This window comes from Leuciscus leuciscus, assembly GCF_965113295.1.
Source record: "Leuciscus leuciscus genome assembly, chromosome: 11".
Lineage (NCBI taxonomy): Eukaryota > Metazoa > Chordata > Actinopteri > Cypriniformes > Leuciscidae > Leuciscus > Leuciscus leuciscus.
In genome coordinates, this window is record NC_138735.1 from 22,301,259 (window position 1) to 22,315,206 (window position 13,948).

The 13,948-nt window shown below is 36.1% G+C and overlaps 1 protein-coding gene across 1 annotated transcript; it reads left to right on the forward strand.

Annotated features, from left to right (window-relative positions):
* Nucleotides 1–326: 326 nt before the first annotated feature.
* Nucleotides 327–13,657, forward strand: mtmr6 (myotubularin related protein 6). The gene is made up of 14 exons (XM_082183933.1): nt 327–537; nt 2,421–2,540; nt 7,419–7,581; nt 7,828–7,985; nt 8,751–8,879; nt 9,229–9,363; nt 9,452–9,584; nt 9,673–9,782; nt 10,915–11,040; nt 11,121–11,170; nt 11,251–11,451; nt 11,526–11,660; nt 11,751–11,877; nt 12,952–13,657. Exons 1-14 carry the CDS (start codon nt 514–516, stop codon nt 13,270–13,272), a joined length of 1,932 nt encoding a protein of 643 aa, XP_082040059.1. The 5' UTR covers nt 327–513; the 3' UTR covers nt 13,273–13,657.
* The last annotated feature ends 291 nt before the right edge of the window (nt 13,658–13,948 follow it).

Here is a 13,948-nt window from a genome sequence, read left to right on the forward strand (position 1 = left end):
TACAAATATTAAATAGATGTTTACAGAAACAATAAATACAAAATAAATAAATCTAACAGTACTAAAAATAGTAGTTCATAGAAAAAAATATTTATATTATAAAAATGTCAGAGTATAAATGAGAAATATATAGCTCCTTATTACATTTTAGAATGGCGGTCCCTGGCACGAGGATGATCATTGGCATCTAAAAGATTGAAAAACCTTGCTCTAATGATAAGGATAAAGGCTAACTTACAAAGCGAATACAAATCATATATGATTGATCTTACGTGGAAGTCACAAAACTACTTTTCCCAGAATGCACCTGTCTGTTTTTCACACAGACACGCCCCGTGAACGAAGTGCTGAGTAGAGCAGCAGAAACTGTTAGCTGCTAGTTGAAGAGATGTTTTGAACGTGGCTTCAAATGTAAAGGATTTATTCTTCACTCATTCATCCGATGTGTGAACGCAGCTATTTTGGATATTGTCATCCATTCCTTGTGCTGACCAGGCGAAAAACAGCGGCATCATGGAGCACATTCGCACACCAAAGGTAGAATTGACTAAACACAAGAATTCTGCGAGATCTGTCCTGGTATGGCAGAATCAGTCATGATTTCAAAGTCACAAACACTTGTTAAATGTCATTGAATGTATGTATCTATATATGTATTTGAACTAGGCTATAACGTGGTTTCACTTTATAAATATGCCGCGCGGCTCTCATCAGTGTTTCTGTTCATTTATATCTTCTGGCCTTATTTGAGACGAATGCACTAGTACCGGTGATCCGTATGTGGATGTTCTTTGCCTTTGTGGCCATTTTGACAGATTTCTAAAGCTGTGCAGAACTGGATTGTCCTGAAAGCTTTAACTTAGGCCTTAGAGGCTGATTCTGCATTTTTATGTTGTCTGATAGAAGGCTCCCAAGACAGATTTCTTTCTTACTCAGTTGTCTTTTTTTGTTGTGACATAATGTATCACTTTACAGTAACTTTAGTGTCAGTGTACTGAACTGTATCTTTTTCTCCTTTTCCATCTTCATGTGAGGGGTCTGTATATATATATATACTATTACTTTTTTTTATCAATTTAACACATCCTTGCTGAATAGAAGTATTACTTTCTTTCAAAAAAAGAAAGAAAAAAATTACTGACCCCAAATTTTTGAATGGTAGTGTATATTGTTACAAAACATTCTATTTTAAATAAATTATGAATAAAAAGTACAGCAAAGAATCCTGAAAAAGTATCACAGGTTATACTTTTTTTTTTTTAAGCAACACAACTGTTTCCAACATTAATAATAAATCAGCATATTAGAATGATTTCTGGAAGACTGGAGTAATGATGCTGAAAATTCAGCTTTGCATCACAGAAATAAATTAATATTTTTAAAGTATATAAAAAATGTAAAAACATTATTTTAACTTGTTTTACACTATTACTGTTTTTTTCTGTGTTTTTGATCAAATAAATGCAGGCTTGATGAGCACAAAAAACGTTAACAATAGCAATGTTTCCAAACTTGACTGATACTGTATATATATCTCTGTAAAGTTATCTCGTCGCACTCATGTAGAATATGTCTTGAGTTTTGCATTTGACATCTGAACTACTGTATAAACAACTGTTTAAAGTTTCTACACTCTGTTGCTTTTGTCAAATTCCTGTTTGTTTTGTGATGTCTGCAGATTTTATTGCAATCACAGGAAGTGTGTTGCTTAGCTGCAGGCCAGTTGCCGGGAAACTGGATCTAATTGTAATAAACAGTAGTTTTAGATAATATGAATGGATGTCTATTGATGTCTGTGTTCAGTGTCTCAGTCATTTTTTTTTACTAAATGGATTCTTTAATCATGTTTCCTGTCTTACTGAATGTCAAAATACGTGGTAGAATATCATTTATGATATGATTTCGGCCAATAGCATATGAATTGCCAGTTAGTGTGATGTTAACATAATACAAAGTTATTTAAAGAGTTAGTTCACCCAAAAAAGAAAATTCTTTAGTTTAATTAATTACTCACTCTCATGTCGTTCCAAACCCGTAAGACTTTTGTTCATCTTCTGAACACAAATGTAGATCTTTTGATGAAATCGGAGAGCTTTATGTCCTTCCACTTTCATGCTTCAAAACCTTTTTTTGTGTTCCGAAGAAGAAGATGAATGAAAGTCTGACAGAATTGACGGAATTTTTGGGTGAACTAACACTTTAACTGTAAGGACTAGGAGTCTGTTGTACTGATGGTTTATCAGCTTGAAAATGATGTGATGTATGTGACACACATGAACTCCCAATTCCCCACTCTTTGCGTTTTCTATAATGTCTAAATTGCTCATGATTTACAAGGAGGAAGATACTTATGGCTTGACTCTTTCACAGTTAATCTCAAAGAATTAAAAAAGTTAACTAACTGGTGCTTTCTTCCACAGGTAGAGCAAGTGAAGCTGCTGGATCGCTTTAACAACAAGTCTGTCACAGGAACCCTGCATCTGACGGCCACACATCTGATCTTCGTGGAGAGTAATTCAGCCAGTGCCCAGGAGATATGGGTATGAACAGCCACCCTTAACCGTCTCTAAATGATCTGTCAGGATGTGATAAAGAATTCCTGTGTGACCGGCAGGGTTTAGCTTGGGTATAGTACAACTAAGCCACTCTTTTTGTGTACAGGATAATAGTGAATTAGATCATGGGAATGAGGTTACTAGTTCTTCACGTTGGCGGTAGGCATTGTTGCTGTGGAAACCTGTCGGCTAAACTTGCCCTTAAGGCCAAGCGAATACGAGAGTGTAGGGGAGGCCAGGAGAGGACATGAATACCAATGACCCACATAGCTCAAGACGTGATCTGCCACTGAGTCTGAGCCATCTGAGTCCACTGATCTGTCCTTCTCAAAGAATGGATGTGAGCGTGTATCGCAGATGAATATCCATATCTCACCATCTTCTCCGCAAGCAGGTCAGAGCAGATGCTAACACTGACAAACAAAGTTTATCATTATAATATACTCTTGAGAGGTTATTGCTTTTATACTATTAGTTATCTAATTGATTGAATTTACGATTTTTGCCTGGATGATGATAAAACTTGTGAAACAATCCCATAGATTACCTGCAAGACTTTGAGGAGGTCCTTTTGATTCCGGCCAGTATGTAACCACCCATAACAACCTAGTAACTGCTTGTTAACATCTTAACCACCCAGAATACCCTAGCAATTGTTCAGACAAGCATTATTAACTTAAAGGTGCTCTAAGCGGTGTCACGCGTTAGGCTAAAACATTTTTTGTCACATCCAGAAAACGTCTCCTCACTATCCGCTAGCTGCCTGTCCCCTGAACACACTGTAAAAAAATGCGGTCTCTGTAGACAGCCCTGCTCCACAAACGGCAAGAAAAACAAACTGGCCCAGCCTTGGCCACGAAACATAACAAACAGTGTTCCAGCCAATAACCGACAAGAATGATTTGGGGGTTGGGGGGTTAGTGCGCATGCACATGAAGGGGGGTATGTGGAGTGGAGGAGAGAGAAGCATGAAGAGGGAAGTTAGCTAGAGGAGAGATGTCCTAACTAACAACGACTAACGTTAAAATTGTATATTCTTGAGAATTTTTATATGGCCGACACACGACCGAAGAGACGACGATCCGATGAACAAATAACAAAGAATAGGGAAAAGGAGAAGGAAGGCGACAGCACTGAAATATATATATCAGTGCTGTCTAATCACATCTAACGTAAAAGTTTGTTAATACAGTATGTTTCTGTATAATTTATATATATATATATACAGTGCGTGCAGAATTATTAGGCACGTTGATTTTCTGATCATATTTTATTCCCAGGCACATTTTGCCAATTCCAAAACATATTAATCTTAATAACTACTATTAATTTTGTATTTAATCATTTATAAGTGATATATAATTGTTCATGAAGGCTAGAAATGAAAAACGCCTTATATTCAGATGTGCAGAATTATTAGGCACGTTTTCTTTTACAGATAAAATAAGCCAAAAAGAGATTTAACTAAGACTGAAAAGTCAAAAATTATTAAATGCCCATGAGAAAGATGCAATACTAATGCAATACTAGAAATTGCAGTTAAGGCATGACCATTGGACAGTGAAATGCTCATTGGGTCAGCAGGGTCAGACAAAATCAGGTGGAGAAGAAAAGACACATGTTAACTGTAAAAGAACGAAGAATTAAGGTGAAGAATTAAGTGTGAAACCATCAGGAACCCTTTAGTTTCCAGTGCCACCATTTTCCAGAATTGCAACCTACCTGGAGTCTCCGGAAGAGCAAGGTGTCAGGATCTCAGAGACTTAGGTTAGATAAAGAATCCTAAAAATGTACCCCCTCTTAATAAGAATCACAAGCTGAAGTGTAGTAAAATACATGAAGACTGTTTTTTTTATAGACTTTATAGACAGACAGATTGAGAGTGACTCTTGAAGGACCAGCACCACATCCTCTTCTACCACTGTTTGAAGAATTCATCTTCTAGAATCTGACAGTAAGTTTTGGGAGTTCATTTTTAGTCCATCTCTGCAAAACGGACTTCAGGGTAGGAGATGGACTAAAAATGAACTAAAAATGAACTCCCAAAACTTACTGTCAGATTCTAGAAGATGTCTTTTCTTCTCCACCTGTTTTTGTCTGACCCTGCTGACCCAATGAGCATTTCACTGTCCAATGGTCATGCCTTAACTTTAAAAAAAAAAATATGATCAGAAAATCAACGTGCCTAATAATTCTGCACGCACTGTATATATGTATATGTATGTCTGTGTTTGTGCATGTCTGTGTATATATACACACAAACACACACATTTAAATATATGTTTGTGTATATACAGTATACACACACACAGACATATCTTTAATATAAATAAATATAACAATACATACACACACATATTATGTAAACAAAACTTTTATGTTAGATGCGATTAATCGTAATTGATTTGACAGCACTAATATATATATATATATTATTTATTTTTTCAAGTAGGACACGTTAAATTGATCAAAAGTGACAAAAATTACTTACTTGCAAAAATGTATTAAGGGTTTCCACAAAATATTAAGCAGCACAACGGTGTATGACATTAATAATAAGAAATGTTTCTTGAGCACCAAGTCAGTACATTAGAAAGATTTCTGAAAAATCATGTGATGCTGAAGACTGGAGGAATGATGCTAAAAAAAATCAGGTTTGCCATCACAGGAATGAATTACATTTAAATATTAAAATAGACATTTTAAATTGTAACCTTTTTATTGTTTTTTTGATCGAATAATGCAGACTTCTTTTTCCAGAAAACTACAGTACAATTTTTTGAATATTTACACAATGCATAATTAGGTATATATTGAATTCTGTTTATACTAGCAGTTTTTCCAGGGTCATCCTTGATCTAATTTTAGTTAGATTTATGAGCAGAAGAGATCTGGCCTCAGTAGCACTTTTTTTGAGACTTTGTTCCAGCACTTTCTAAAAACTAGCTGACTGGTTGGAGCAACAGATGTTCACATGACGGTCTGAAACCCAACTGAAATAAATTCTGCATCCACATGTGTTGCTTCTTCACTCTCAGGACTAGCTCTGACAAAACGTCTCTCCGTCTGCTTGTAGTTCTGCCTTCTGGTCCTTATGCATTATGCATTATATAACACACTTCAGTGATCAATGACAACAGCACCCTGAGTCACGATGCAAAAGGGAATGCAGATACATGCGCATTTTAATAACACCCAGATTTTGACCTTCCGAACTGCTGTGTAGTTAGTTGAATATGGTAATCGTGTGTGTAGTGAATTCTCCTTGTCATGCACATTACATTCGTCTTAAAGATAGAGGAACAGCAGAAGAGGAAGAAGAATAAAAAGGATGTTTCAACATATCTTAAAAAAAGGATCCAGACCAATCTGAGACTTGTTGATGTAGTAGGTAATGCAGTATTTAGATAAAAAATAGTTCATCACAATAACATGTTCCCTGGTGTGACAACCACAAATATGTTTTCATTGTAAACAGTGTATATATTCATTGTTTTGTCGTTTTAAACCTAACAAGCTTATTTTTGTAAAAATGTTTTGCACAATATACTTGTTATCAGCCGATATTTGACGTTTTAAAATTATCGGCATTGAACAATATTGTATCATAACTGTGGATGCTCATTACTCAATTTTACATTTAGATTGCCTTTGCCTTTATGTAACACTCAAAAGTTAAAGGAATAGTTCACTTAAAAATGAAAATGTTGTCATCATTTACTTTGATGTAATTACTTTACATTTACTATTTTTAAGAATGTCAGTAATCAAACAGTTGATGGACCCCATTGACTTCCATAGTATTTTTTTTCCTACTATGGAAGTCAATGGTGTTCAACAACTGTCTGGTTACCGACATTCTTCAAAATATCTTCTTTTGTGTTCAGCAGAAGAAAGAAATTCATACAGGTTTGAAACAACTTGAGGGTGAGTAAATTATGACAGAATTTTCATTAAGTGAACTATTCCTTTAATATTTAAAAACAGTAATGTAATTACACTGTTTAATTAAGTCTTTAGTAATTGAAGTGAATATCCATTTTTCATACTGTGTATTATAATGTTGTGAAGTCTAAATTCACTTGCAGCATTTAAAAGGATTTATTTTATTTTTTATTTATTTAGACAAAATAGTATTGAATTTTAATACTGAATGCATTTTATCCGTTTTCGCCCATATCTTGAAAAATTATGGGGCAAAATGATATCGGCCAGAATTAACAATACATTCCTACTTTACATGAAAAGTGCTGTAATTAATGCAATGACATTTAATATTTTTTTAAATAGGGTTAGGGTTATGGTCCAAATCCTTTCACTAGGCTATAGTTGAATATTGTTAATGCATTTTGACTGTATTGATAAGTTCAAGTCCTCCTGGGAAGTTTGTAACGATTTGGGAAGTCATGTTTACGACGACGGGTGCGTTCATAACACTTTAATTGGAGAAAGATGGCGATGTACCTTCTCTTAATTAACTACACCAAAATACATCAAGGTTTTTATACTCTACTTCTAGAAAATGAAGAACAAAGAATGTCATCAGGTGTTTTGCTTTTTTGTTTTTAATTAATTAATTAAGCCACTATAAACTTTGTTACATATTATATTGTTATATTACAATGTTATTATATTTTGTGCATGCAGTTAGTATGTTTTGTTGTAAATAAAAAAGCCTGACAATGTCACTTCTAAATACCTAAGTATCCACATTTCACACTGATACGCCCTCAACTCGTAAACTCTGGGCCCGAGCTTCCTACTCATATTTACGACTTTGTGGTGACGTTCATGTGCGTTCAACTCATAAATGCAATCTTTCCGACATGACTTGAACGCACCTTATGTGTTTTGTGTGTTCAGATCCTGCATCATCACATCGCCTCCGTGGAGAAACTGTCGCTCACAACCAGTGGCTGCCCGCTCCTCATTCAGTGCCGGAACTTCCGTGTTGTCCACTTTGTGATTCCTAGAGAGCGTGACTGCCATGACATCTACAGCTCTCTGCTCAGGCTACTGAGACCAGGTGGGTAAACTCACACGTCTGCCCTCATGAAAAATAAATAGAGTAGACTGCATATTGAAAGAGTTTCCTGAAAGTCACAGAGGAGACCATTAAGTCCTGGCCACCCTCTGTTCAGTGATTGGATGACAGGTATGGTGGTCATGCTCGAGGTCAGGGACATCTGCGAACTCCAGATGGTCGCCTGAATAGTATGACTTTCTTTTTCACCTTTTGTAAAGTTATTGAATCTTTTGTTTTGTACTCCAGTGTCCTATGATGAGCTGTACGCGTTCTCCTACAACCCAAAGCAGAATGACCAACAGAGAGAGGAGGGATGGCAACTCATAGACCTCGCAGCTGAGTTTGAACGGATGGGCGTGCCATGTGACCAGTGGCAAATGACCGATGTTAACAGGGAGTACAAGGTTTGATGTGAGGGTTCATTTGTGAAACAACCTCACTTTTTCTTTCTTTAAACCAGCATTGAATCTAATTCAGGATGTGTTTGATCTATACTTGGTTCTCATGACTCTGTCAAGCAACCTAAAATAGAGTGTAGTGTCCCTCAAGACTAGTATTAGAGTAATGTAGTTGGAATAAAACTTGAATTTAGTCAGATAAACAAACCCCAGGCCAAGCCAATATGAGTTAGTGGTGTTTTATTTGTGAATGAATCTGATGTGCTTTGGTCGTGAATGGCTCTGTTTCTTAACAAATTGTTTGAGTGAATGATTCAGTGATTCATTCATGGTACGAAAAGACTTTAGAGACCTTACTAAAATTGCAAAAACCAAAAATGAAGTAAAAATTTAATAAATTAAAGCTAAACAGAAATGTAACAAAAACCCAAAAATGTATAAAATGACAAATGCACAAACAAAATTACTTAAACTTAAACTGAAATATAAAAAATAAAAGCTATTTCAAAATAGTAATAAATACTGAATTAAGTATATAAATAATACTAAAATAACGCTTTTGAATGAGTTCTTATATATGCTGGGCATATTTAAAAAAAATATTAAAACAATTATTACATTAATGTATGACAACTAACTAATAAGCATAAGTCTTTAGATCAAGAGAAAACAAGTGTGCCCATAGTTTTGAGTGGTACTTCAGTGTTTAAAATGCGGTAATTATTTCTTTTGTGTATTGTAAATGTGTCTGACTATAAATTCTATGTTTAGGTGTGTAAGACATATCCAAGAGACTTATACGTACCCATTACGGCCAGTAAACCCATCATAGTCGGAAGCTCCAAGTTCAGAAGCAAAGGCCGTTTTCCTGTTCTTACATACTTCTACCAGGAGAAGAAGGTAAGAATGGTTTATACTGTCTCTACTAATGAGAAAAGGAAGCCAGTGGTTGATATGAAGAATATTAGGCCTTTGTTAATCATTATGAAAATAGTCTCTGTTGACATAGTAATGACCATTAGTTGCTTCTGCTGTGTTAGATAAGAGGAATGAGATGGTAAACAGGTAATGGCTTGTCAGCACACAGAGGATGCTGATTATGATAAACAGTAGTTTTACTGGCAAATCAGGGCTGTATGCCAGTGGCTTCTTCCCAGCATCTGCACTGTCTTTGTTAACTTATTTACTCTGCTTTTATATTGTTCTCCAGGATGGTGAACATTTATATTTGTTTGTGTCATGTCTCCAGGCGGCAGTGTGTCGGTGCAGTCAGCCTCTGTCCGGCTTCAGCGCTCGCTGTTTGGAAGACGAGCACATGCTTCAGGCCATCAGCAAGGCCAATCACAACAGCCGATATATATACGTGATGGACACGCGGCCTAAGGTAGAACGTCATGGAGTTTTATTGTGTTCTTCAAGCCAGTTCCTTGTTCATAACAGGTTCATTAAACCACTGTTTGTTTTTTTCGTAGTTAAACGCATTGGCGAATCGTGCGGCAGGGAAAGGCTATGAGAATGAAGATAACTACTCTAATATCCGCTTCCAGTTTGTGGGCATTGAGAACATCCATGTGATGAGGGGAAGTTTGCAGAAGCTTCTGGAAGGTCTGAGACGCCGAAGTATGAATTTTTTGGTTCATTCTCATCTCATTTTGTGGATCGTCAACATCTCTGTTATTTGCGTCTCTCATAGTGGTGGGAACGCGCTCCCTTTCAATGCCAGATTACCTGGTCGGACTGGAAAACAGCGGATGGTTGCGGCATATCAAAGCCATAATGGATGCAGCAATATTCCTTGCCAAGGTAAAACTCTTTGTATGTTGTATTTTGCTGCTGGTTCTTCAGTATTCAGTAGGGCTGCCCTTGACTAAAGATTTTTCTAATCGACTAGTAGTCGTTCATTTATTCCATTAGTTGACTAATCGCACGTTTATATTAATTGAATTACTTAAACTTATACTAAACCATAATGGGCCTATTTTGTGCTCAAGCGCACACATAAAGCTTGCCGCAAAAGTAATGATTATGAATGTGTCGGAAAAAAATTGCAAGGAGACATTTTAATTTGTTATAAATAAACTATAGTTTTCTGAGTCCGTATCGGCTGCAAACATGAAGTTGACGATGCTGACTCTGCTGTATAGTGAACGCGCCTTTAGAGAGAAATGCACCTTTCATACGAATTACAGTATTTGTTTTCGATTTTAATTTGTTTAAAAGTAGACATTTCAAGCTTTCTGTAGATACATTTCTCATGTCTGTGAGGCAAGTCCCCTTAGTTTCGGGTCATTTTTGTGACGTGATCTAGTTGACGGAGAACGAGACGGCAGAAAGTGCACCTTGTTTGTTTTCTTTATTTTACAAAAGCACTACATTTTGTTGTTATTGTGAGTTTACAGAAATAAAAGTAATTGTCCTTTACAATTTCGAATGATGTATTACTCTTATGTGTATGACCAAAAATGAAGTTGTCGTCTGTTTTAAGTTTTTTTTTTTTCATGTCATGCAGTAAGCGCGCTAATACTTTATCTTCCATGCTCCGCACGAACACTTGAATATGCGTCTAATAATAGCGCACATTTATCTAGGTTAACGTTAGAGTGAGTAGCTACTTACATGTTTCAAATAATAAGCCATATTCAAGGTCAATGGATGATAGGTGAACGTTTGGATTTTCTTGCCTGAATGACTGTAATTACCACGAGGACCCACTGTTAACGATCTGTCCCTCACGGACTGCGTGACTTCGCCACTTCCTGTGGAATTTTTTTTTCTGTGACAAACCGACTTATAAAATAATGGTCGACTAAGCCTTTTCATGTCTACTAACGTTCAGTCGACTAATAGGAATAATCTAGTTTAGTGGTTTTCATTAACAATAACCACAATGATATGAATTCAGCAGATTTGTCATAAATGTTTTTTGTTATACCAGGCTGTGACTGTGGAAGGTGCTAGTGTCCTAGTGCACTGCTCTGATGGATGGGATCGGACAGCTCAGGTCTGCGCTCTAGGCTCTCTGTTGATGGATCCGAACTATCGCACCATTAAAGGTTTCATGGTAAGAGCCTTTTGTGTGTTCAAGCTGACATTATCGTTCGTCTCTTTCCACCTTCTAATATATCTTCCTCTTGTTCTCAGGTACTTATTGAAAAAGACTGGATTTCCTTTGGACATAAGTTTGCAGACAGGTTAGCAAGATTCTCAGTTTGGTTCTTGACTCTAGTTGCTTGAAGAGTCTGAAATAACCTTGCATAACATTTCCCCACAGGTGCGATCAATTGTACACCGAACCTAAAGAGGTGTCGCCCATATTCACACAGTTCCTGGAGTGCGTATGGCAGCTGACTGAACAGTTTCCTCAGGCTTTCGAGTTCAGTGAGTGGTTCCTCATTCAGATCCACGAGCATATCCATTCCTGCCAGTTTGGGAACTTCCTGGGCAACAGCCAACGACAGAGAGAGGACCTTCAGTAAGTCAAACAAACCTGAATTCCCTTCCTTCCCGTCATCTCAAAGCCCGTAATGCATTTGTCTGTCATTAAAGGTTGAAGGAGAGGACATATTCATTATGGGCTCACCTGCTGAGTGAAAAGCAGCTCTACTTGAACCCCCTGTACAGCCCGAGCTTTGCAGAGTCACACCCAGTTTTGGAGCCATCCACCCAAGCCTACCACTTCAAGTACAAATGACTAACCACTTCTCTTTATGTAAGACTCCTCCTTTATTTAGACTCTGCAACGGTTTAATCAGTAACCGGTTTGTTTTGCAGGTTCTGGAGAAACATGTACCATCAGTATGACCGTTCCATGCACCCTCGGCAGTCCATTCTCAAACAAGTCCTCACCTTGAAAGAAAGCAACCGAGAGCTTGAGGCCACAGTGCAAGCCCTGAAGACTGTGAGTTCACCTCAGGAATTTGGTTTCCAGATAAAAATTAAGCCTTGAACGCTCGCTTCCCATGAAAAAGAAGTAGTCATGGATTTGTGTGTTGCAATACCACTAAGTTTCCTCTGAGGGATACAAATGAGGCTGGGAAGGAGTGAAGTATCTCAGTGTGTTATATTGTCTGAACATCCTACACTCTTAGAAGAAAAGGCTCTATTTGGAACCCTAGGGTTTTTTACTAAATTTTAAAGAACCATTTATGGCAAAAAGGTGCTATGTAGGGCGAAATATCTTCAATTATTGCATAATACTTATACATTTAGTTATTACTAATGATAAAGTATGCTTATGAGCTGTTTAATTCATAAAATGTAATTAATATTAAAATGAATTAAACCTAAATCCATGAAATTATCTCATGAAGAATTATAGAATTAATATCTATCTATCTATCTATCTATCTATCTATCTATCTATCTATCTATCTATCTATCTATATATAAAACGTATTATCATAACATATATTAATAATAATTATTAATAATTGTTTAATATTTTAAGTGTTGTACTGTTTATTTTAGTTAAATGATAATGCTTTAACAATAATAATATATTATAAAAACATAATTACATATTTGTATTAATAATATATAATATTTATAATATAAATAATGTTATTGTTATTATAAAAGTAAAATTTATTTAATAATAATGTTTAATTTATTATTACTGAAACAATTATATAATAAAAAATTATATTTAATTAATAATATATAATATAAAATGTTGTTATTATTATTATAAAAGTAATAATACTTTAATTATGTTTAATTTATATTACAGCAACAGTAATAATATAATAATTATAATAATTAATTAAATATTTTTTATTAATGATAATGTATAATATTAATAATATATAATATAAATAACAATGTTATTATTATTATTAAGGAGTTATAATTTTCTAATAAAAATAATTAACCCTTCATTGCTCTATCCTCATTGCTTCCATCAATAGCCCCATTTGTTTCCTTCATTCATCTGAAATCACACATTCTCTCCTATTTCTCTGTGTTTCCACAGAAGCTGCAGAAGTTCGGGGTGAGCACGTCTCCACTGAAGCCCAAAACACCCCCAACCGAGCGCAGTCTCCCTCCCCGGCCTCAGTCCCTCATTCTGGGAGCTCCTCTTCTCAGTCGGAAGGAAGTACAGCAGGACGAAGACGAGGAGGTGTTTGGAGAGGAGGCTCTGGAGGATCCTCCGGCCAGTACTGGAGGAGAACGGACTGTAGAGGGCAGCAGTGCCACAGAGAATGGTTATGGAGATCTGCCAGGGTCGTTCGGTCCCAAGAATGAGCCAACCGTGGTCACCTTGGAGTTTGGAGTGGCCAGAATGACCTGCTAAGAACACTTGAGGACTTGATTTTTGAGAATTAAGGAATTAAGCAGGATAATATAATATTTGTATATTCAGTAATGAGAAAGATGAAGTATGTTTGCTGATGTGTGTGCGTGCGTGTGTGAGTGTGTGTGAGCGCCCGTGTGCGCATTTGTTTACTCTACGTGATGGCACTGCACTCATGTACGATAGACAAAAAGATAAATGGAAGAAGGAATTCAGAGGTGGATCCCTTACTAAATTCATTGTTATATCTGTCAAATTAAATGTTATTTCTGTCATCATCTACATTTAAAAAAAAAATTAAAAAAAATTTGGGTTCATTTTTTAAAGGATGTCAATAGCACTAAGAAGAAAGGATTAAATAAAGAGCTGATAGACTTGTGATTTATTTATATCTTATTTTTTTCATGTGTTCAGACTCAAAACTTCATTCATTCCATGTCACTTGTTATCTTGAAGGGTGGAAAGATAGATGCTGTCCAGAATGAAGGATGACTACAGAGATGCCCTACACACAAGTGTCCCATGTGCGGGCTGGTCGATTGTGGGGGGGTGGTAGTTAGGAACTCAGAAGGTTAATGTGATGTCACAGAGCAGGTCAAAGGTCATATTTACCTATAAGTGATTATATGAGAATACAATAAATCATTACGGCTACTAATCTGAATTAATCTACAGC

Excerpts from the sequence above, each read along its gene's own strand:
- mtmr6 (XM_082183933.1), top strand. The coding sequence starts at position 514 with ATGGAGCACATTCGCACACCAAAG. Across the intron at positions 9,585-9,672 it reads TTTGCAGAAGCTTCTGGAAG|TGGTGGGAACGCGCTCCCTT; the intron begins GTCTGAGACGCC and ends CGTCTCTCATAG. Across the intron at positions 11,878-12,951 it reads CAGTGCAAGCCCTGAAGACT|AAGCTGCAGAAGTTCGGGGT; the intron begins GTGAGTTCACCT and ends GTGTTTCCACAG.